Source organism: Lutjanus erythropterus, chromosome 1, assembly GCF_056507025.1.
Source record: "Lutjanus erythropterus isolate fLutEry1 chromosome 1, fLutEry1.hap2, whole genome shotgun sequence".
In the NCBI taxonomy this organism is placed as follows: Eukaryota; Metazoa; Chordata; class Actinopteri; order Lutjaniformes; family Lutjanidae; genus Lutjanus; species Lutjanus erythropterus.
Window position 1 is genome coordinate 22,039,910 of NC_139317.1, and position 25,992 is coordinate 22,065,901.

The 25,992-nt window shown below is 39.0% G+C and overlaps 1 protein-coding gene across 2 annotated transcripts in view; it reads right to left on the reverse strand.

Annotated features, from left to right (window-relative positions):
* dennd2b (DENN domain containing 2B) overlaps positions 1-25,992 on the reverse strand; it is a 74,462-nt gene that overhangs the window by 21,069 nt on the left and 27,401 nt on the right. For both annotated transcript variants that reach the window (XM_084716625.1, XM_084716617.1), the window contains exons 3-12: positions 22,872-24,116; positions 19,984-20,129; positions 12,297-12,418; positions 10,192-10,407; positions 9,698-9,794; positions 9,489-9,533; positions 8,302-8,486; positions 6,321-6,430; positions 4,848-4,917; positions 2,058-2,135 (exon numbers count right to left, since the gene is read on the reverse strand). In XM_084716625.1, coding sequence (XP_084572751.1) covers positions 2,058-2,135; positions 4,848-4,917; positions 6,321-6,430; positions 8,302-8,486; positions 9,489-9,533; positions 9,698-9,794; positions 10,192-10,407; positions 12,297-12,418; positions 19,984-20,129; positions 22,872-24,116 — 2,314 coding nt within the window. The remainder of the gene's footprint in view (positions 1-2,057; positions 2,136-4,847; positions 4,918-6,320; positions 6,431-8,301; positions 8,487-9,488; positions 9,534-9,697; positions 9,795-10,191; positions 10,408-12,296; positions 12,419-19,983; positions 20,130-22,871; positions 24,117-25,992) is intronic.

Sequence of the window (25,992 nt, forward strand, 5' to 3'; positions counted from 1 at the left end):
GAACATCAACAACACACAAGAGACTGAAAATAATATGAGAGGAGCCTATGACCAGTTGCATAAAACCACTTAGGGTAAGGTTGTCCTTAAATTTTCATCTGACAATGGGATTATAAGAAATAAGTTGCATAAAATCACCAAAAGGATCCATTTAATCCTTAAGTGATTGCCCTTAGTTTAAGTATTCCCTCGTGTTGTTAGAAGGTTATTAGTAACAACTGTATTTTAAGGGACCCATATCCACAGTCTTAACAGTGAAATAATTTGTGGAACATAAGATGATGGATGAATTCATGGTGATTCATGGTAAAGAGAAGGAATTTACCAATACACATTTTTCAGGACAGAGAAGACCAACTGGACACTCGATGAACAACTTGTCAGAGTATAGATGTATTTTGTAACGAGTTAGTCAAATGTCACTATAACTCTGTCTCATATACAGTATCAATTATATTATATTAGCTATATCGTTTTATCGAAACTAAGCTGTTTTTGTTGACTCCTGTTGATGTTCAGCACCACCTTTCTTGCTGTCACAGTAATATTTTTACATTTGTTCACCACTTCATCTACGGTTTGTTTCACAGCAGATTTCTCTCATTGATTTTGTCAGTTACTTCTTGCCACATCATCTGTTTGTGCATATTTATTATGGCTGCTTGGTTAAATTTATTTTGGAGTATGTGCTTGTGCTTTTCATCTTCTGTCCAGTCTGCCTTTCCTTTTTGTCTATTTTGGAGAAACTAGCTAAGAAGTGAAAGCTTTAGTCTAAACACTCAAACCTATGTAATGCTGCTAAATAAACAAGAATATTTTGTAAAAGGCCGACTTATGTTCACGTACTTAAATTTGCATGAGGGAAAAACTTAGTTTGAAACTTAACATGTTGCCAGGTCTAGCTTTGTAGTCCAAGTCAAGTTCACACGAAGGGACACTAAATGTAACTAAACTATGTAAGGTAGTTTTTGCAACTGGGCACAGGGTTTTATCTATATTAAATGAATATCCAAGCAAGACAAAAAAGTGCACAGTCATCAGGGTTATTGACATGGTGACAGTTAATGGAAACATATTGTTATGTGTTTGACTATTAGCAGTTGTCTGGAGCTCAGTATTCATTTTCTGTTTTGAAAAATAGCAAATGAATTTCTTTCCGTGCCTCTGTGATTGGAAAATTCCACACAGTGTGCCTGTCTGCCTGTTTTGGACCAGGCTGCCTCTTGTCTGGAAAGTTGATTGGAGGATCGCTTGTTTTCAAGGTCATATGATATCACCTCTCTGGTCCTCTCTGTCTCTGTGTTTGTCTGTCTGTCTGTCTGTCTGTCTGTCTACCTCTCCCTCCCTTTGAAATCAAACACCAGCTTCTTCTCTCATTTATCACGAAAGGACTTGAAAAATAGATTGCTTTAGTTTTCATCTCAGGTTTGCTGCAGCAACCTCCTCAAAATGGAGATGTTTGAGGCTCTCTTGTCCAACAATATCACATGATGCAAAACTCTGGTGTAAGTAAACACTCTGTTCTCAAATTAAATAGCAAAATCCATCTGCATGCCACACTTATTCTGCTTTAACTCAAATACTAAATACAGATTTCAGATTTTTCATTTCAGGCTTCAGATTTTTCACTTTTTTCCAAACCTTGGCACAGCCTTTAATCACACCTTTGCTGGACTTCACAAGGCCCCCATTATTAAACACTGAATAGAGCGCATATCTGTGTTTGAATTAATAAGTGATCAGATAAGGCTGAAAAAGTCATAAAGAGGGATTGCTCTCCTCTGTGTTCGCACCACTGTGACAAAAGTAAAGGAAACAATTACTCTGGGAAATCAGAAAGTTAAAAAAAGGAGTGAAATAAGGTTTACCAATGAGCAGGCGTTCAGCAGGCGTCTGCTGAAAGTCATTTATTTCAGCTGTGAGGAGGGTTAACCACAGCTACAACACCACACACAGCTTGCTTACTGTAGCTGTCTGTCTACAGTATGTGTGTGTGTGTGTGTGTGTGTGTGTGTGTGTGTGTGTGTGTGTGTGAGCGTGCACGTGCATGAACTCACCGTGGAGAACAAGTCAAAGCAGCCCAGCCTGCTGATGACACAGTACACCTCTGGGAGACGAGGTCCTTTCCCAGTCGGCTTCAAGAGGAAGCAACAGAGATTTGTTAGACACTGGTGTTAAACACTGATGAAGAGACACATTCACAGACATCCTAAAAACTGTCTACAAACACATTTCAAGGCGTATGTTGGCAATACAGCATTGCACTTCCATAACTTTAGGCAACTTCCAAGACTGAAGAGAAAACTGCGGCAGCAGAGGCCAAAATATCCTGACTTCCACAGGGCTCCTACGTCTTTTCCAAAGTCAAATTCAAGCACTTTTCAAGGATTTTCAAGGTATTATTGGGATATAAACAATCAAAATGTATGCTTCATAATGGTATTCTAAAGACAAGTGATAAATTAAAGTAAAACACAACATAGTTTAATTTTTCATGTGTCACCTGTCTGTAAGCAGACTTGGCATCTTATATTATTATATTTCCGAGCCAAAAATTGTTTGTTAATTATTTTGTTTCTTTATCTAAAAAGCAAATATTTCAGTCAGGTAGCGAAATACTCCAATTACAATATCAAACTGTTTCAAGCACTTTTCAAGCATGCTTTCAAGGATTTCCAGCACCCATATGATCCCTGCTTTTAGTGTCAAGTATAGGTTGAACCCAGAACAATGACAAAACAATACTTCTAATAATCATTGCTTCTAATAAGTGCTGTTTTAGCCCATAATCAATGTATGTTTAATGTCTATCTCTTTTGTTTTAGATATGTTTTGTGCTGCATGTTCTGTAACTGTTTCTTTTCTGTTTCTTTTATTTAGGTATATTTATCGTCTGTGTGTTGTCTTTACTTTTACATGAAACTCTGTTCTTGTTTTTTTTTTTGCTACTAATCTAGACCAGGGCTCCCTGGTGGAAAGAGATACTGTATCTTAATCTCAATTGGACCTTCTGCTTAAATAAAGGATTAAAATACTACTACTACTACTACTACTACTACTACTACTACTACTAATAATAATAATAATAATAATAATAATAATAATAATAATAATAATAATAATAATAATAATAATTATTATTATTATTATTATTATTATTATTATTATTATTATTATTATAAAAACCTTGATAACTTCATTATGGTTACGTCTTAGGCTTTAGAAGCTCCTCCAGACCCACAGAAGTCATTATACATAGCTTTTCACTGGCTGAATAATACTCCCTGTGATGAATGAACCAAGCTTGTTGTGTAAAATCTGTAGATTGGTAATTCTTTAAAGTTTGCTGAAAGAGCTAGAGCAGAAAAGTTTTTTTTTAATCAAATGTGTTTATTATAGTTTATTCAAAAACAAATCCGTAAAGGGTCAAACCATGATAATACAATATATAGGTAAGTTGTTTAAATAAGTGACTTTAAATCTAGTTTGTGATCTGAGGAGAAAGTCTTTCATGTGGATACCAGCTTCCTAAACACAGGTGGCTTATCTGCTCCTGCTGATCATATCTACCTTCCTATGTACACTCATAGACCATTATGTACTTCGAGACACAGACACTCAAACACACAGACACAAATGAACACAAGCACTCAAGAAACGCCAATCCACTTGTCCATATTAGGTATACAATTTTCTCCTCTTGTTTCTCCTCCGCTTTTCCAAATGGATGATTAAATCAACTATGTGGAGCTTGATTCAAGTCCTCAGGAATGCTCTGTTACTGCCAACGGCTGGTCAGACAGCAGGGAGGAAACAAAGTTAGTGGAGGGGAGCAGCTCACCTCTTCCTCTACCTTCATTAAAACCTGCTTCTATCAGGATGAATCTCAGATCAACAGAGCAGAAAAACAGTTTCTGTCTGGTCAAAGCTTTCACCAGACGTCCCGCTGTTATCCTGCACTTACTGTACACAGACACAGCGGTAAAGACACTGCCAGTAAACCTCTGAGAACAATACACATTGTAGCACTGTAAACATACTCAGAAATACCAAACTGCAAACAAAATCACCACCACATTCACAGAGTCCCACACAGTCATCCTCTCAACCCGCAAGCTAAATGGGAAGCTCGACAGAAAACTTCAAAGCGCTCTGCAGCCTCATTATGAGGAAGAAATGCTCCACAATGACAAAGTTTGGATTTTTCATGGTTTCTCTTTGTCTTGCCTCTCTGAGAAACTCTTATTAAATTGGATGAGTCAATCCTAACTGTTTTTTTTTTATCAGAAATTATTAAATTTTATATACTTTATGACAGAAACTGAATGTTTGCAGCATTAACGCTAATTCAAATAGCATGTAGTGACTGTATTTCTCTGTTTATTTTACAAGATACATGTGTGATTGTGTTAAGTTCCAAACACATTTCTAATGACAGATTTACATATTTAATATTAACTTGAATGCATTTTTTAGCAACTGAAATCACTGTTTTCGAACAGAAGTGTGGTTTGAATGTTTGTTATTCCAGATGTCTGTTTCTACTGCTTGCCACAGGTATTTCCTGAGCAAACGTAAACAACAAAAGGCTGAGAAGTCCCTGTACACGACCCTCATGCTGATCAGCAGTCATAATAATGAGTGGGTGAAACAGCTTTTTTTTCTTTTCTTTTTTTTTGCTTTTTATACGTTCCCTTTTCCTGCTGCCACAGTCACAGACGGTCATGCAGCACATCAGTGGCCCCACAGGAAAAGCGTATCACATGTTCACGTATCTGTCACAACAAACAGGGCTCAGCAGGGTGTGAACAGGGAGCAGAGGATGGGGGGGCTGAACAGTGGCTTACCAGCAGGCGTCTGCAGTACCCAAACCTCCTGCTGCCGTCCTCTCCAGTCAACATGAAGGAGAAGGTCTCACTGTGGCAAAAAAATAAAAAATGTACAAACATGAGAATCAACACAACACACAATTTGCACATACACATACATACAACAATTTACAGACAGAGAACAGACTAAAGACTGCACAACACCTCTGTGTTTACAGTTAGGTGATGGTGCAGCAGCTGCAGTACACAGATAAAAGATTTTATCCATCACACTTGAAATAAGCATGAAGGTGTTTGAAGTTCATTATATTCCCTCTAAGCATTCACTCTCACCAAGGCTGAAACAAACTATCAGTGTCCCTATCCATTAATCTGCTTTTTATTTTTACAATTAATCAAATAATCGTTAAGTCTATGAAATGTCAAAAACCAAAATTTCAGAGGAGCTGTCTTATAATCACGTCTTTTGACCAACCAACAGTCCAAAACTCATAGACTCTATTTTACTGTCATAAATGACACAGAAAAGCAAATGCTCGACATTTTTGCTTGAAAAATGAAATGATTAATTGATTAAAATAGTTGGCAATTAATTTTCTTTTAATCAACTGATCAATTAATTGAGTAAGTGTTGCAGCTCTAATTCACACAGTTAGCAACAGCTGATACGACATGTAACAACAGATGAACTCATGAAGGTGGATTTACTCATCACAAGAAGACGAAGAACTACTCAGCTTGTCAAAACAGTGAATAATGTTGTCTGTGGCTTTGGAGGAGACTTCCAAAGTCTGAGAAAATTACCTTAATGGGGTCATCACGGTTATCTCGATTACGGCATGAGAACAGAACGTCTGCGCCACTGACTGAGGTGTGGAATTTGACAGATGTGTGCATTTACCAGAGAAGGAGGGAGAGGTTGAGGAAGAGAGAATGTTGGATAAAATCCAGGATTTTTTTTTTAAATCCATTCTTGGGGCTAAAAGTCAAGATATATTTAGTGTGGTGACACATAATCTTATTTTGGATAATATTATTACACAAAGTCTTTTGTCTGTTGCCACGCTGGTGGCCAGACAACAAATTTTGATTAGATTATTAATCTGGAGAAGATAAGGTATCTCCTGCAAGGGGATCAGCTGACAAGTTAACACTGATATGGCAACTTGTGTAGAGACGAGTGAGTAAATTCTTTGGTATGTTGTCATTGGTAGAAAGGAGGGTAGCAGCACATCCGGGTACTTTGCTAGTTGTATTAACAACCTTGACAATTCAGAAATAATAATGACAATTTGTTTAAAAAAAAAAAAAAAAAAAAGTCAAGGTATCTCAGCTGCTGTTGCTTTGACTTTAATTATTCTTTTTTTAAATTGGTTTCTCAGAAGGCCACAATTTCATGGAAGCACAATGCTACATCACTGGAGCACCCCTTTAATAGACTAGTTATTAATAATGAATATAACATTGAAACAGGAACATTCTCAGCCATACCTGGTGTACTCAGACACAGGACTCCAGTCTTTTGCATCTGGGAAACAAAACTGAGGAATGGCTTTGAGTCGCTGTTCTGCCTCCCTCATCTGCTTGGTGGGCCTCTCTAGCTGTGAGAGGAAGAGGAAGAAGAGAGGAGAGCAGAGCAAAGGAGAGGAGAGTTTCAGTCAGAAAACTGTGTCCTCCTTTTTTAAAGATCCCCATGGATGTCAGTGTGACCAATAAATGACCAGACTAACATTTCTCCCATACAAGGTTAAACCTTTGGCCCCTCCAGTCCTCATTAACTCGATAAAAGAGTGAATGTTTCCTCTGGCTGGCAGAGATGTACATCTCTCAAGGGACATGGCTGCTGAACCAGATCTTAAATAACTTAAAAATATATCTTTGAATAACTAAAAACACTTCCCTGCCACAGAAATGGATCCTGATTATTTTTAACTGTAAACAAGCTCCCAAGACTCCCCAGGCTCCAGGTTATAAATCTTAATTGCCCGTACAGCTTTAACTTGTCAACAACCTGCACAATAAAGTATGAAAAGCTCAGAGGAATATATATTTTCTGTTTAAAAATTTAAAAATGTGCATGGGTCATGGTTCAACATAATACAGCATCATTCTCATTTTCAGCATGGACTCTTCTGTAGTAATGAACTACAAGCTCACAGTGGGAAAACGCTGAAAAGCCCACAGCACATAATCAACTCCTGTCCCAACACGTTCAAACAGTATCATCCAGATGACACTGGCTCTGCTTTATCCCAGGCATTAACTTTTACATTTCAGACTGCCTAAATATGACTTAACTGGATTACATTTGCTTGACATAGTTAACTGTTATTAACCACGTCAAGGTTTTGAATGCTGCTGTCTGTGCTGCTGACACATATTACATGTGGTGTGTAGACTCTGCTATTTTCCACATGCATATGTTTATATCTTTTAATATTTGTTATCATTATTGTTATTACCAAAATAATTACATTTTTCCATTTAACTACAATTATATTAAGGTTTAAGGCTGTCATAGCAGTCATATAAGCAGTCATATTGTACATTATTATTGTCAATTTATTGTTCATGCTTCTGTGACTTGCAGGACCTGCTTTCATCTTTCTTTGCATATTCTCCCACTGTTTCTTGTTATGCACCAAACCACAAGGATTATTCTTTGGATGTGAAAACCTACTTGGCAATGACACTTAAACTGATCAAGTGACATATCTGTTTTTTTTCTTCTTTCTGCAGTCACTTGAACACACTAACATGCAGCAGTGAGTGCTTTTAAAATAAGAGCATGCTGTCACAAGTATTCACCACTAATAACAATGTGGATCTGTATTTATGGTTTGAAATTCCTGAGCTTAAGACACTTAAGACCCAGTGCCCAGTTGCAAAACTTTCTTAAGTTTCAAACTTAAGTTTGTCCTTTATGCAAAACATTTCCCTACGATACGACGACTTAGGAGTGCTGTTGTCTCCTTGCCAAAGTGTCAGCCTTAGCCTACCATGAAAGCCTCAGCCTTGCCAAAGACTATAGTAACTGACAAAATCAAGCTGTCACTCTACTCTTTAACAAGCTGCACATCACTCATAGTGTCCAGTGGGTTTTCACCCTCCTGAAAATGTGTCTTAGTAGCCCCTCCTACTCTGTAATCACCAATAAATTGAACCATTGACTTTTGTTCCAGAAAATGTTTAAGGGACTGTAATACATCACTTCAAATTTTCTAAGAACCCTCTAGCAACACATACAGGAATATGTAAGTAGCTAAGTGTAAACACCTAAAGATTAAAAGGGTTTGCTTTATAGCATCCTAAGGAAATCCATCTTGTGATTTTATGCAACTCATTTTTTTTCTAAGAAATCCTTTGATGAAAATTTAAGGACAACCGTAGCCTAAGTGGTTTTATGAAACCGGGCACTGAGCTTTTAATGCATTTTAGAGGACTGGTTCAGTTATGACGGTCATGCTTTTACCTTGGGGAACTGGTAGGTGACCTCTGGCGAGTATGAGTTTTTGCTGGGTTTCTTTTTTAGAGAAACAACCACAAAATACTCAAAGAGTTCTCTCTCCTGCCACTCGATGAGCTGCAGCTCCAGTGTGCGGTAGCTGGGGGCCCTTCGAAGGATTGACTGCAGCTTTAACAACCTCTGGGTGTGAGCTGAGGAGGGAAGCAAACATTAATACATAAAAGTCTCTGTCTGAACAAAACTCACACTACTGCGTTCTGTATGTAAATCTAAGGTTCACGGGGTAATGAAGGCAGAGCTCTGATTGTTTGAGGTGGGGTTGCATGAGTCAGTGTATTATCTACAGCCGATTATGGTTGATAACGTGGGAGTTGCTGTTCTACTGCTGCCTTAAGTGGTTGGTGTGCTTGTGTTATTTTGTGACTCTGGTAAATCAGAAATAACCTTATGTACACACACACCACTAACACATTACACAATAATTCAAATAAACTAACCGATTGAGGCAGCACTACTCCCATGTCCTGCAAACTAAAATTAATACTTTTGCAAATGGAGTCTGGTTGGTTTGGAAAGGTTTATGTAACAGTACTTTACCATCACAAAAGACTGTCTGACAGCAAGATAAAGCAAAGACAATATTCTAAATAAAGTGAATACTTAAACTGATATTGACTTTTTTTAGGCAAGCCTTTTTTAAGTGGCTACAATAAGTTTTGTTGCTGACTCTGCCCACACCAGTACATTGCTTAGCTTCCTAAACTGGAGCTCCCACTGCTTCCCCAAACTGGGACCGTGTCAAAAGCTGTCCACTGGAGGTAATGACTGACTATCAATAAGTCATACAACCCCAATTTAAATAATCAGAAAATAAAATCAGTCAGGAAATAAAATGTGTTGACGTAATTCTCTTTCAATTGAAACTGTGTCCAAAACAGAGAAACAACATCACTAAATTTCATTAGTATGTGTTCCTGTCATTGAATCTAGACATGTGATAAATGTTGTATGGTCTACTGATAATCTGCGCAAATGGCAAATGTCCGAGTTAGAATTCTGCGGTTTGCCGAGTCACACAGGGTCACTTGTTGAATACCAAACTGGGAATCTGTTGCACAAGTGGTAAGAAGAAACAGCCCTAAGACAGAAGTGTATCACCTAACCCTCTACCCATGAATGCTGCGGTCGCTCACCTTTGAACCTGTCGTCAGAGTCACTCTCACTCTCACTGTTGTCATCTGGAGACAGACGTGAGACAGACAAGAGGAGGTCAGAAGGCAATTTCACAAACGTGTTTATGTCATGAGAGGGACACAGCAAGAACTCTATGTGGGTGGCTGAGAGACAAATATTTACTCACTTATCTTGGCCAGTAGATATAGGGAATAAAGACAGCCCTTACCTCTCAGAGATGTAGTCTCAACATTGGACATGGACAGCTTCTTTAGCCTCTTCTTCCCACGTTTAGTGCAGTAAATGGAGTTGATTCTCTGGACCAGCTGTAAACAGAGGAAAGAGGGAACTCTGTTGGGGAATCTGAAGTTTTGTTTCTTTTGATCCTAAGTATAGAAGAAGGGGCTGTACCTGGCCAAAAGTAATACTGTACTATGCTTTAAGGGTTGCTGAAAAACAGAACTGAAGAACATCAAAGAGAGTTCTTAAGAAATGGTACAACTGGAGCTGAAACCAAAGCAGTAATTATGCGCACTGAGGCGTTATATTTTAAAAACATCTTTTTCAACCTGAGGAATTACAAGTGATCCAGAGCTGCACTGACTACGACTCGGTCCCTACAGAAACCTGAGCTGCTCTGTGAAGCAGCAAAGGAAAGAGAACACATTCAGAGCTCTGCAAGGACTTAGTGAAGGTGTTTGTATAGGATCTAGTGGTGTGTACCTTGGGGATCCTCCAGTGCCTGTGTGAGGCCAGGGTATCACTGGTGCTACAGAGGCTATCATCCAGCAGGCCACAAGGTGAAGTCGAGACACCCAGCTGGGGCAGAAGCAGCATTTCATCGTGGCTGTAGCGTTTGGACAACTGTGACAGCCGGTGGCTCTTCCTGTCACTTGCACCAGGAAGGCGAAGGGACTGGCTACTGGGTTTGGAAGGCAACTAGTCATAGAGAAAAGAAAGAAGGTTTGGTATGTTTTTTCATAAACAGTAATCCCCATCCATTAATTCAAGACATTTTCCTTTAACAGGCTCCAACGTTAATGTATTTTTTCCTTTGCTGCAATGTCTATCAAATGTCAAAAAATATTAAAACATGTCCAAGCTGATGTCTTCAAATGTCTTGTTTTGTCCGTCTAAAATCCTGAGATATTAATCTTAATATTATAATAAACAAAGAAATACAGAAATCTCCATATTTGAAAGGCTGAAAACAGCCTTTTCTGATGTTTTTGCATGGCAAGTTACTTTATCCATTGATCGATTATCAGAGTAGTTTAATTCTTTTTTAATCACTTCCCTGGTCAGGCAAGTGAGTTCCTAGATCTACTAGCCCGAAATGACATTTACTTGCCCCTGGCAAGTGGGCAAACATTACAGCTGAGCCCTGTTTAATAAACCATTTGATCCATGAAATTTAACCCCATTTTTTAAGTCATTCCTTATTCATATAGAGTAGTTTTCATTGTTAGTGGCAGGGTCCGTCATTCCTTTGCCTACCTAAGCACAATGGATTTACAGGATGTGATGTGTGCATGTAATCCAATGGAACTGTTCCTAATTTTATCTCAATGAAATCAGCCTCACTGTTCTTTTCACTCTCTTTACCCCACACCAGAGCTGTATTAAGTTGGGCTAATGCAAACTGAACATTAAAAGTGTTAAAAGTGTTCATCCAGGGAGGATGGGATGGCTTTCATTGTGAAGAAATCATAAGAACACAACGTTTTTGTCTTAGAGGTTAGCGCTGACAGTACTAACTCATCAAAAAAAGGAACTACAAACAAGACACAGTCATCTTTTGCATCTTCTGAGTAATTGAATTAGAAGCAGCTACAGTGAGCTGTTACAAGAGAGCTTCTGTCTGCACACCTGCAACCCCTTAGCAAAGTAACAAAGTTAACTGCTACTAAATAGAAATCTACTATCTTGTGCAGCATAAATCACATTACAGTTGCTGATGGCATGATAAAAAAAAAAGAAGCAAGTTGACCCCTCCTAAGTCACACTCCTTTTCGCTCTGTGCTCTAATGACAGTTGAGCAAACTTGATACCTTGATCATTTTTCTTCTTTTCCTGTAAAAGGAGCATACAGGGTCTCATCTTAAGTCAGCTAATGTTAGCAAACTGCTAGCAAACTAGCTAGCTAATGATTGATGTAGATAACCAGCTACTTAGCTAGTTGGTTTGCTAACATTAGCTAAATTAAGATGTGGATATATGTTGCTTTTCAGCTCCAGCAGCAACATTGTTTAAACATCTTCAAAACGTCTTTCTTTTCAACACAGACAAGCCGAGCATACAGCATATCTAAGTAGAAGAAACAGGTTTGATTGGGTATCAGTCTGACTTAAGTGTCACTGGCACAAAAGAAAAGAAAAGAGGTGGAATTTAGGAAGGGTCAGTTATTGACTGACCTCTTTATCATAACAGCATGATTTTGTTTAGCTGTAGTGTAAACAGATAAAGTAGTTTTTCTTCTGTTCTACTGCTGACAAAGCAGCTGCTCAATGAGTATTTGCTCCACTTGTTACCACCAGTAACCACAAGTATCCCCCCTTTCTATAGTGAGTCAAGTGCTTCTGTGTGCAATTGAGGAAGCCAACAATCTGCAGATTGGCCTTTCTGTGGAGAATCTCCAGGTCCAAACATATCAGACTGTTTCCTGTAGGGCCACAAATGAGGTGTGAGGGGTTTTTTTTTTTTAAGATCTTGTCCAGGATTCAGCACTGACAGCCAGCGAGGGGAATTCATATTACCACAAGAGAAAACATGTGTTATGTTTACTACAAGAAAACAGTGCTGTTGATACCAACAGGCGTATGTCTTACCTGAGGTGGAGAGTTCAGCTTCCTGTCCATAGTGGTCCAAGATCTGTTGCTCTCCAGCAGACAAGACTTCCGACCCAAACTCTTCCGCTTCAGGTCAACATCCTCATATGGGTTCTCCTTCTCTGTGGGGATAAAGTAATTGTTCAGAGCAGCTCAAATATAAGGTCAGCAGTAAAACCAGCACATGTCCATGGACACAGGGTGTTTTTGACAGAAGACAGACAAGGCTGTGGGTCAAAAAGGGTAAACAGAGGGCAGCAAGGGGTGTCAGGAGCACAAGAGGGCCTCCCTATGGTTAGTCTGGAAAGAGATGAGTCCTCAAAGGTAAGTCAAAGGTCACTCCCAGCTGGCTCAAATGAACTCCCCCCCTTTTTTTTCAAAACAGTTAATGTTGGCACTGGGCCTCACAGGTCCCAGCGGGCCCAGCTGAAACTTCTGGACACAACACTGCTGGTGAGTCACTATCCAGGCATGTTAAGTGTCTGCTGAGAGAGATGAGAAGGAGACTCATCTTCTTAGACTGTGATTCTGGCAATAAAACAAAATATAGAGATGTGGGTAGTAACAAAGTGCAAACACTTTGTTTTTTCTTTTATTCCGTACATTTTAACATAAATATCTGTACTTTCTACTCCTTACATTTTTAATTCAGGCTTGTTACTTTAGTTTTAATGTGTTTTAAGGGAAATACTGATTATCTTCATTTTCCATTAGTGCATGCTGCCTTCCTAACATCAGGGCTGATTTCAACCTAAATGGATAGGACAATAACATATAGAAAAGACAATTACTTTGTGTATCCATTAGTACATATCACGCATGACAGTGACAGAACAAGATGAAAACGACATAAAAGATGTACCAAGATGAAACAGACAAAAAGAAAGACTTGATTGCAAGGAAAAGTGAGGTTTAGTTAAGTTTGCCCAGAAACAGCTGGTGGAATTGTTCATCAGAGGACAGCTTTTGACTCTTACATTTCCAAGCATGTACTTTTCCCTTGTTACTCACTTTTACTTAAAAAAGGGGAATCAGTCTTATACTTTTTTACACAAGTATCTGTAGTTCTGCTTGAGTAATGAATTTGTGTACTTTTGCCACCTCTGCCAATGTATAATTATAATAACCTCTGCAGGACATATTTTTCTTTTGTGGGAAATACTGGTTTGTAAAAAATCCAGAGTATGAAAACTGAAAACATTTTTAACCCCATGCTATGCACTTAAATAACATGGGATTGCAAATAAGGCCAAAGCAATGAGGTTTAAAACCCACAGCGTATACTCAGACTAAAGACTAAATTGTCAGTTGAGTTTCAGGAGTTAAAGGCGCAGTAAGTGATTCTGGAGAAAGATACTTGATTGCTGAGTCTCTTTCCCAGATCCTCAAACTATTGACATTTTAGTTTGGATTGGATTCCCATGTGAGACAGTGCGGATCAAAAAACTCACCGTTCTGATCATATCACGGTTCTGAGTCACGGTTCGGATCATTTTTCGGATCAGCAAAAAAGAAAAAAGTGGTGGGATTAGAGTTAAATTATTTTAAAAATGCACTTGTGTTTGATCTTTGTCCGTCTGTAATTATCACCACAGTTATGTAATGTAATAATAATGATAACAGTAAGGATAATGGTAATAATATTAAAAACTACAAACTTATACAGTGCTGTACTGTGTAAATACTACACATACATTAGATCATTATACACTGTACAGTATAATACACAACTACGCTCTGTAGTCTGGCTCAATGTCCCGCCTACAGCAGCACATCTGATTGGTTAGAAGTCATGATCAATCAATCATCAGCAGACACACTGTGTCACAGACAGGGTGAGACAGTGCTGCACCGGTGAGCAGAGAGGAGCTGTGTAGAAGTTAAGACAGCTGATATCACCAAAGTTTCAATAAACATCACAGTTTTATGATCTATTTCTTTGGTGACAGCATAGTTACATCAGTGAACAAGGTTATGGTCTGGATTTCACTCAAGGCGATGTGACGACTTTTAAATCAGTCGCTCTTCGCTGCACACAGCAGCATCTGTCCTGTCTTTTCACTGCAACTCCACATTGAGATTTTGGGTATTATAACTTATACAAAAATAACAGTGACAATAAAACTATGATGCTCACATGTAGTCTGTGAATCACACGTGTGCCGAACCATAGAGGGCGATCCGTACAGGACACAGATCAACTGCGATCCGTTGCACCCCTACTGGGTACACATGTAAAACTTAGCAAAAAGAAAACTCTGCAGGTTAATTCGCTGACAGCTGAGGCATAGTAGCCAGAGGACATCATAAAAGACCAGAAAATATTAAGTCCATAAAATATGATCAAGTTTCACCTAAATCAGTGAATAAAGTTACAGAATTGTGTGCTTGTGCGCAGTAATCAGCCCCCAGAAACACTCTCCAGCTGCATCTTTTCCCAGCCTAATCCTTGTCTCATTTGTCTGAAACTCGGTAAATTAATAATATTCAGTGTCTCTAATCACTATTTTGCATGCTCAGATGGTACTCAAAAGCACTCAGGGGTAGTGTAGTTTTGCATAGCCAGACCTATCCCTGAGCAAACTAGCCAACACAACAACACATAAAACCTAGCAATCAGAAAACTCTGTGGTGTATATTGCTGAAAGTTAAGGCAGAGCAGCCGGAGGACGTCACAGGGAAGACCAGGAAATGTTTCCTCCATGAAATATGATCCAGTTTCATAATTAAAGTATAGTCAGAAATTGCGAAGTGGAGCTCACAAGCACGGGTCAAGCCCCTCAGCAGGCTTCTGAGAAGTTGGCCAATCAGAGAAAAGTGGACTTTCAGGGAGGGGGGCCTTAAAGAGACAGGAGCTAAAACTGCCTCTTCCAGACAGAGGGTGAACTGAGGGTCTGCATAAATGGTCAGTACAAGATAAATAAAGATGTATTAGACCCATGATCATACAAACCTACTCGAGTGGAACCCTAGAATAAAACTATAGAGCTGGAAATGAACATAATAGGTCCTCTTTAAAGGTTAGATTATGGAACTTTATCCAAAAACAAACTACCCCAGCTTTAAACATTAAAAATCCAACACTGTACATCAGGAAGTACTGCTCAATAGATGTACCTCAGCCAATAAATGATAGCAGAAAAGGAACATTACAGAGCCCTGCACAGCTCCCACTGATGTCACCTGGCAGTAGTCCAACTTCAATAAAGAGAAAACTTGTGTAACACCACAGCCCATGTCTATTCAGACATGCGCTCTGAGAATAGCTTTTTGGCTGGGTCTGAAAAAGGTTGTGAGAAAGTGAAGAAACCACAGTGAAGAATAAAAACAGAGCCAGATGGTGTCGAAATGCATGAGGGGAACTTTTTAAAAGAAAGAAAAGCAGTGTTATCTGACAGTAGAAAGGGAGAGAGAACAAAAATCTACTTGGTAGCTGCGCTCCTTCTTCCTGAGTATATTAGCAGAAAACCCGATGAACTCAGCATGTCAAACAATGAGTGTGTGTTTGAAAAACACCCAAGATTAACCTTCAGACAGAGCTTTGTTCAGTTATCTATTTTTAGGTTAATTATTGAACCTGTCTGAAGTAAATACACACCTCCATACACACACATATGCAGACAATGTACACTGCCTGGGATCATTAGCGTGTTATGTTGTGTCACACAGTAAATTAGCCTACTGGAGTGATTTTCTGTGCATCATTAAAGCTGAGGAGCAGAATACAAGGGCTCTAAGTCTGACCCCACGTTGTGCTGCAACTCCATTAAACTGAAGCAATACTGTAATGAGAGCCTGCTGGGAAAATGATATGTCTGTATAGCTGCTTATGGACTGGAGGGTACTAATCTACTCCTCTGATTACAAACATGCAGACCTCTCTCTAACACACCCCCAGAAACACAGCATTATGCGGGGAGTGGACACACCTCGGCTGCACACTGTGATTGTACATTTCTTTGTGTACACAATGGACTTTTTGGGCAGGGCGAGCCATGGAACAAACTATACCAACAATGTCAGCATCAGATTACCTTATAAAGTGGACAGGCTACAGTATAGTGGCACCACTCACCCATTAAGTTGTAAACAGAAATGTGAAAAAGTAGGTTACAGTTCTTTAAGAACATTTGGCAACACTACAAACCATACAGATAGTCTGTGTGTAACCACACTGGACAAATCTGGAGTATTTTTGGCATATTTTGCACCAAAGAGTAACAAAATCATAGGTCCAACTGTGCATGTAATGTACTAAGAGTAACTTTATTACAAATTGAGTCACTCATTACATGTACCAGACAGTCTCCAAGATTTATTCCCAAGAGTAAGAACAGACAACACTTTAGCAATCTACGTCAGTGAAGGTAACACAAAACTGGGAGGTTGACTGTATGAGACAGACTGAATCATGGTGTCACTGCTGAAGCATGAGGTGTGATTCATCTGCTTGTAAACAGATCACTCAGTGACACTCCATTCATCAACTACACAAGCCAAAAGCACTTAAAACAGACCCCTAATATCACAATCTATCAAGCATTTGTAGTAACACTGTAGTGTAGGTTTCATATGACTTAAGGTACAAAACATCTTGGCAACCAAAGTAAGGAAACAGAACTTAAGGTACCTCTGACTCTATATCAATAATGTATTGATTCATTTCTGTTAAAAACTGATTTATTTTATAGCATATAAGGTTACAGTCTAAATGAGAAGGCTAGTCATGACATTAAGCCTACTTCATGTTAGATAGCTAGGCTAGTGTTACAAAAGGTTACCATCATAATCTAGTTTGTATCTATATCTTAAACACTTTAATGTGTAACGTAATTAATGAATAAATAATTTGTTAGAGGAAGATGTCATCTTTATTAAGAACAACTTCTGTACAGAGATCTCCTTCTTGGCCTGAACAGGAAAGTTGATGTAATTATTTGGACCTCTTAGATGGAGGCGATAATCACAAGCATCAGTGCAAGCAAACAACGGTCTCCACGAAAACTGTAGAATTTTACTGCTGTAAAATCATAAAAAAGGCGTTTGCAAAAATAAGGCTAGGTTGCATCAATAACGACAAATTACAAACCCCAATAAAATCATGGTTTAACTTTAATTCATGATGCCCCAAACTTCTAAACTAGCTTAAAATTAAGAAATATTACATTTAGACCTCTCTTTGATCCTCAGTATAGTTCTTTCTTTCTAATTAGATTAGATTAAATTTAATTCTGTTGCACCAAAACTTTACAGTCCAATTTAAACTGTGATCCAGTATGACCCTTAAACTTAGACTTTACAAGGTTTAACCTTTAAAATGGCTGCATTTTTTTGATGGATTGAGCGAAATAATTAGCTGCTGAGTCATCATGAGTAGGCTAACAACTTTTGAGCTAGCTAGCAAACAATGAAACATTTTGTAAACTTTTTAGATAGCTTACAACTAGAAAGATTTTGAGAGATGATGTTTTGTGCAACCGGTCACTGGCATCAGGCACATATGCCATAAACCCAAATGAAGGAAGCCAACATGTCCTTATGGAGTTCAGTGTTGGGACTTCTCTGTATGAAATGCTTGTTAAAATAAGGTCACTGAGGGACCAAAACATGGCTCATTTACTGCTGTATCTGCTTCTCACATGGATCATCTGACCTGTAAACCACGGTGTAGTGGTGGTGGAAAGAAACCACCGCTCTCCTCCTCCTCCTCCTCTCCTTCAGTTTGAACGCTTTGTTTGACATAGCTGCAAATTGCTGGAGCAGTTTCAAACTTACTCAGAGACAAAGTCTTTGTCCGGAACAAACAGCGATTGGCAAAAGTGCGTCTCCAAACGGCAAACTCTACACTCACAGCGCTGGATGAACAATGGGGGCTTTGTTGGGATTCACATGAAAATCAGTCATGCCCTGACGCTCTCTCTGAGACATCCTCAGCTCCAAAAAAAAACCCCAAAAATGCTGTTGAGCACGACACTGATCACTGATTCGAGAACAACATGGCTACTTGTACAAATACCATGAGGTAATGTAACACTTGCATCAGCCCTTATTTGGTCATCGCTGAGCATTTATCATGAAGAATATTTCACAGTGTGAAAACTTTTTACTGCATCTGAAATCCAAGCTTTATCATAAGACTACACTCACACTGACACACATTTCCACCACATTAAGTATGCACTGGGGGAACTGGCAATTGGACTGGGCAGAAGGCCTGGGGTCATTTGCTAGTGGAAAGGAATTTGGCTCTCCAGCGTGTCCAGCAGTTCATACACACTTCATCTCAGAGAACATTTAAGACGATGCTGTTCACAGTGAGATACACGGCATGAATGTGAGACAATGAAGCTCAACAATCAAAATCTATCAACAAAATAAAGATGTTCTTCCACTTAAGTTGGTTTGGTTGCACAGTTACATCTATATCTCTGTGGACAAAAGAGTTTTACTGGGAGAGTTTTTCAGTGCTCACCCTCTCTGAATATGTGTTAGTAGAGTGCTGGGATAGCAGTGAGAAATATGCATACAACCAGGCAATCTTTACAGTAAAATATAACCTATACAACCACATGTTATCCATTAATCTTACGCTCAGGCTGACTGCTCCCACGCTGAGACTTTCTCTATACCCCACACCTCCACATGAGGCAGATGCAGGAGGAGGAGCAATCCTCACGCTCTTATTACATTAGCCCATGCTGCATGTGGGGATGACTCTCACTGAAACATCTGACTGCTGTCTTCTAAGGTCACTGTTTTCACATTAACCATATAATTCATGTGTTTACTCTTCATGGGTGGCTCTGAACTTTTTTTTTTTTAAGTAAAGATCTTCTGATACAGGAGAATATCGCCTGTAATTTAATCTGAGTGTCTCACTTCATGTCATTACATTCAAATTTTAATAGGAGTTTCACTTGAGAATATCTTTAATCCTAACGAATCACCTGGATTCAGTCTCATTGCCAACATAGTCACTGTCTCGCCTGTAACCAATCTCTAAAATCACATGATATTTTAAGTATGATTTCAAATTAAACTGCAACTATTAATTATTTTAATTATTGATTCATTTATCAACTATTTCCTTGATTAATCCATTAATTGTTTAGTCCAGACAGTACAAAAAAGTATCCAGTTGATAGTCCAGTTACAACTGCTTACTGCTCACAGGTGCCATTTCATTGCCATTTTAAAGTAAAAACTGTACATGGACTGATCAGTCTCGTATCCAAAGACATCTAAGAATCTGTGCACACACACAATGCACACAATGCCTAATTACTTTAAAAATTCATAATGATTTAAAATGATATTTATATGTTATATTTTTATATCTAAATGAATATTCCTGTTTATATTGCATATATGTATTTTATATTCATTCCTTCTATGTAGCTTTAATACAGCACACTGACAATAAAAGCATTTGTATATTAAAAAAAATCACCAACTATACACATTCAAAAAGCTGAAGCCAGAAAAATATTGGCACTTTACTTTAAAGAGAGGTGTTTATAATTAACTGATTATCAAAAAGTTGATTAGAAGACTAATTTTCTATTGATCATCATTTAATTTCTAGACTGTATCCAACACTGACCAAAGTCAGACAGAAATCAGTGAGAGATCAAAGTGAAATGAAGTTCCTGTTTTGTTTTCAAAGCCAGTGAACCAGCATGCTTACCTACTATGTCCTCATAGGCATTCTCCTCTAAAGTGCTTTTGGAATTGGGTCGACTCCGCGTGTCTGTGGTTAGTGTGCCATTCTCTGTAGGCGAGGACGGATATGAAGATGGCAGACTCGTAGCATCCTCCGACTCACACGACTCTCTGGAGAGAAATGAAGAAAGTCAAAACAGACCAAGATGGGGAAAGAAGTCACACACACTCACACACACAAAATTACAAGGAACAAGAATCGGTAAGAGTCAGTGTCTACCTCCTTTGAGGTAGACAGATAAGAGTAAACAGAAAAAGTCCAGATGGTATTAAAAATAGTCCTTCTTCTCCACTGGGAACAGAGAAAGCTCAACAGGTGGTTAAGGCACTTTTAGTGGTTATAAACACACGTCAAAAGCATTCTTATCCCTTAAAAAACTTAAATCAGGAGCCACTAATTATAAAATACAGAAAAAAACTGAAACACCAGGTTCAACATGTGCTCCAGTAACAAGGTAATTCTCAAGTAAACATGCAGATATCTTACTATTCCTGTGTTCTTTGCACAGTATAAGGCACACATCACATGTGAAGGCAGTGCAGAGGAACTCTGCTACATTAGTGCAGGGATCTACAGTACGGTCATGTCGCGCCATCGACAGCTTGTGGCTTTTAAGCTTGGTCTGAAATTGCTAGAGCCACAGGAATGTTAAACACAGAGTCCAAGGGATGAACGTTTAAGGATTTCATCCCCATTTTACATAGGGACAATCTGGAGACGCCCCACCCTCACACACAAGAAACACTGAGGACGTCTAGTCCTGATAGCCATAAGTTAAGAATAAAAAAAACAAGAGCACACTACAGGATCCAAGATTCAGCTAATATTTATGCAACAACGGGGCACAATAATCCTGTGTTAGATTACACTTGTTTCTATAGGAGATTCATTGCTGCTAGTTTAAAGAGAGCTGGAGAGTTTAGAGTATCTTCAGTTACAGGCAAAATATCAGTGAACTTCTTTTTGAGGAAGAATATACTGTATATATGCTAGGAGTGTGTTTAAATTGGCAAAACTTTTTATGGACTAAAATGAATTTCAGGGAAGAATCTGACAAATTCAAATGCTGTGTATAATAAATCAGTTATTTTTAGTATGAGCAAAATAATTAACCTCATGATAATACAACTGTACATCTCTGCTCGTACTATTTGTTCTTTCTGTACTGTAATTATTCATTACAGTTCATATTATCATTACTCTCTTTATCTCTTTATCCGTCTTGTTGTCTAGACAGTTTTTGTTTTTTGTTCTTTATCTGTACCTTGTTTTTGTCTCCTCGATCCCTTGCTTAACTTAAACATTTACATTTCAAAACTTTTTTTTTGTATTTTCTTACTTTTTTTGTATTTTGCTTCTATCCTAGTATTATTTAACACTATTGTTAAACAACATTTTAATCCTCTATATGTCCTAAATATATGTCAGAATTGACAATAAAGTTGACTTCAACTTTGAAAACTGTAATGACATTCAATTTGATTAAGTTAGGAGAGCCGAGGTGACAAGAACCTCATGCTCTTTACCTAAAGTAAAAAATATTATTATTCAATTGGAAAAATAACAAATGATTTATCACTAATCTCCACTTCAAATCTTAACTACAAATAGAGAACTAAAGTAGAGCAATCCATCACCAGACATGCTGGTGAGTAACTCATTAATCTACCACACCAACAAAGCAAATACTCCAACTGTGATCCAAAAAAATCCTCATGAGACTGTCAGGACACTTTTCAGCCTCCAAATAAAGAACTTTTCACAATCATCTAAATAAACAGTAAACCACCCAATAGGCAGGTTTTAAACCTGTACCGTAGCCTGATGGCCCGTGGCCACAAAAGGTTACTCTGTTATTCCATGTAGGTGGCCCTCTGTGGTCATCAAGTTTTATCTCCATAATGTGAACCTTCGCCAATTACACAAAAATTCCGATTTCTTCGCACCTTTAAGCTATGAAAATAGTGAACAGTACTCATTGCCAGCTAGCTACCAATAGCAAAGGAAAGGTCTGCTATGGGTTAACTAAGCCTACTTGAACTGCTAATGCAATCCTGACAACAACAACAAGAAATATGAGGTGGACTATGAAAAAAAAACAAAACAACAATGGAAATTTAGAAGAGAATGGGAGCAGGAGTTTCAGTAGTTAGAATATGATTCATCTATGAATGTAATGCAATACGTTGTGTGCCTCCAGTTTCCTCAACTAGCCAAGAAGTCAAGCTCGTTTTTCATCAGAAGGAAACATCACATCACAATTCATGGGAATAAGTGGACAACACAAGTGTCACAGTTAAGAAATGCTGTATTAGGTTGTGTTAAATTGTATTTTCTATATTGTGTTTAGACAAGTTTACATTTGGCCCACCAAAAATGTACTTGGTCACTAAATTAATCGGCTTTAGCACCCATCCCTGCAACAGGGATGCACTAATCCAACTTTTTCTCTCCTGATACAGTTCAGTATCTACTGACATCATGTGCCAATCGATTACCATGTGTGCTCTTTCTCCCAAAAGTCCCCAAAATTCACTGGAATCAGTTTTATGTAAGGGAATATGAGGTCAAAGATTTCTATGGCTCCAAACACTGACCAAGAAATTGTATTTAATCCAGATTGGTGGCCAATACCTTTACAAGAAAAAGCTAGCTGTACGTTGCACTCTGCAGGAGCATCTCCTGTATACACTGTTACCATTTACTCCTGAGGGCAAGTAAAGAGAAATGACACGTGTTTTATTGACTGAGAATGCAGCAAAGAAATTGATACAGCTGAGATGACTTTCAACAGTACTGTTTAAATTTTCATCTCAGTTAAAGGGGAGACATAAGCACACTGAAACTCTCACCTGTCCTGGAGTCTCATTGGTGTACTCCCCTCAGTCTTAACCATTCGTGTCATGCTGGGTGCAGGGGTGGAGGGGAGAGGCGGGGGAGATTCCGAGGATCTGTTTGGAGGTAGTCCATTGGCCGGCGACAGGCCTTTCTGGTCCCCTTTGGCGTCGTACTCAAAAGTGCGTTTGGGTTTAGGTAAGGGGTTGACTGGTGTCTGCTGGCTGGGTGGTTCTGGGCTCTCAGACCTGGCTGAGCTCACACTAAACCTCTGTCTGAGTTTAGAGAGCTTATCAGGCACCAACACAGCATCTGGTTCAGTGGCAACTGAGCAAATGCTGCTGCGCTTACTGGCGCATGTACTATCAAAGTCGTCACCAATCACAAAAGACTTTTGTCTTGTCTTGTCTGGAGCATAGCAATTATTGAGAAAACGTGGAGGGGATGGGCTGGGATTTTCCTTCAGGGCCTGCTCTATCTTTTGTATCCTGTTGAGAACTGCTGACGTCTCCTTCCGAGCAGAAAGGGAACGTACAAATGTTCCTGATGACTCTGATTTGCCCATCCTTTTCTGGAAGCGACCTACACCGTCTTTCTCTGAAACTCCTTCCTCTTCCTCTGTGTAGGAGCATTCTGAGAAAGCCGTGCTCATCCTGCGGACCCCCTTAAAGTCAAACGTTTTCTCGCTGCAAGGAGAAGAGAGCAGGCTGGGGCAGCCCTCACTGCCCCCTACACGCTCCCCTCCTCTTTTATCCAGACACAAGCTCATCCTAGGCAGAGCAACCCTCCTGCACTCCCATTCTGAGATCTTTTTGCGGATTGTGGTGGGGGGAACACCTGCTACTGAACGGGTGAGAGAGAGGGTACGTTTGTGGCTTTGGTTTGAGGAAGGTCCCAGGGAGAGTGTGCTCCAGCTCAGGGGCCGACCATTAAGTCCATCTCCAGGAGAGAGATCCCCTTGTTTCTCCTTCTGCTCCTGGAAGCCCTGGTTTTCCTGACAGGACTTGGTTTGTGGTTGGGGCTTATAGATGGAGAGCCTGTTGTCCAGGCAGCTGATGCTCTTTGACTTGATGAGACGGCCCTGGGAGTCAGTGTCACCCGCGAGGCTGGCAGACTTGCTGCTCCAGCCACCACGTACCAGGAACCGGCCGTCAGTCCTGACGTACCGACTCTGTTTTCCAACTTCACTGTCGCTGAGCAGAGGTTGTGGGCTCTGCCCCTGACGGGCAGAGAGGACAGGACACGGTGATGTAGACTGGCACCTGGAACAAGACAGAGAAATGTGTGAAGAACCACTGTAAACATTTAAATGTTTCTCTAAAAAAAAAAAGAAATGCCTCCAACAATCAGTCAAGTTGCAGTTCACATCCATGTCCGTCTAGACCCATATAATTTAATGAATAGTGAAGACTCTGAAGTGATTTAATAATAGGTATTATTATTAGACATGTATTTTTGGGGAAAATTTAAGTATACGAGTATAGAGGACTGACAGAGCGCTTCAGATGGATATAAAATGTCTTCACTTGATCACTTTATCCTATTAGATATTTGTGTGAATTTTTGTCATGATTAGTACTAGAGCAGCAATGATCAATGGATTATGAATCAATTATTAAATTAATTGCAAACTATTTTGATATCAGTTAGTTGGTCTGAGTAAGTTTTTTAAGAAAAAAGTCAAAATTCTCTGATTTCAGCTTTGTAAAAATGAATATTTTCTGGTTTCATTACTCCTCTCTGACAGTAAATTGAATGTCTTTGGGTTGTGGGAAAAACAGTAAGTTTGAGGATGTTAGCTTTGGCTTTGGGAAACAAACAGTAAATCAATGCTATTCAAAATTTTCTGACATTTTAAACAACTAATCGATTAGCTGAGAAAATAATCAACAGATTAATTGACAATGAAAACAATTGTTAGCTGCAGCCATAATTAGCATGTGAATTCTTGAGCAAAACTGTGTTTATTAAAGTTACAGTGACCTTTAAGCTTTGACCATCAGTTCATCCTCGAGTCCAAGTGAACATTTGTACCAATTTCTAAGAAATTCCCTATAGGTGTTTCGTAGATATCACATTCGTGAGAATATGACCGTTGACCCCCCAACATCTAATCAGTTCATCCTTGAGTCCAACTGGACTTTTGCGCAAAATTTCAAGAAATTCCCTCAAGGTCTTCTGGAGACATAGAGTTCACAAGAGTAGGAGAGACTCGAGGTCACAGCGACCTAAACTTTTGACCACTAAATTCTAATCAGTAATTAAATTTCAATTCTGATTGGTCAATGACAGCATTCCAAGGTCTGTTATTTCTGTATAGCAGGAACATGTTACAAGCAGGATAATGTTCAGTGATCAGGTCACTGTTGCAAAATAAAGCCAAAAAAAATCATTTTAAAATTAAGATTTTGTGTCACATAAATGTGTGCCAAATAAACACACACACACACACACACACACACACACACACACACACACACACACACATATTTGGCAAGTAACCATGTAATAAGTGGGATAACGTACAGCGAGCAAGTCATTACTGTGCAATAAAGCCCTTCAGGATGATTCAAAACCCTGCATCATCCACTCAGGATTTATTTCACAATAATGACCTCAGAGTACATTATCCCTTACTTAATCTATGAAATCAAATGGCCATGTGCATCTAGTTTGAAAAAATTCCATCAACGCTTTCTTGAGATATCCTGTTCATGAAAAAGGGATGGACAGACAGGCAAATCGAAAACACTGAATGCCTCCATCCACGGCGTGGAGGTTTAAAAACACTGTTCATCCTAAAAGATATTGATAAACCAAAAGAGGCAAATCATAGGACCAACCCTTCAACCCTGCAGCATGAAAAGAAACTCAATATGGAACAGATGGAAGAAAATTGTAAAGAATCAGCTGAAAATTAAGATTTCGTTTCCAGGATCAAAGACAGAATGAAAACCTGAGCCACTTATTGAGAATAACCACAGGAAAGTATTCTGTCTTTGGCAAGATGGGATTAAAATAAAGGCCAAAGGAAATACAGACTACATTAAAATGCCACTGTGGATTTTTCCACATAATCATAATAACTTGAGGAGAATCGCTGTGGACCTCACACAGAAAGCAGTACGCCAAGCCAGA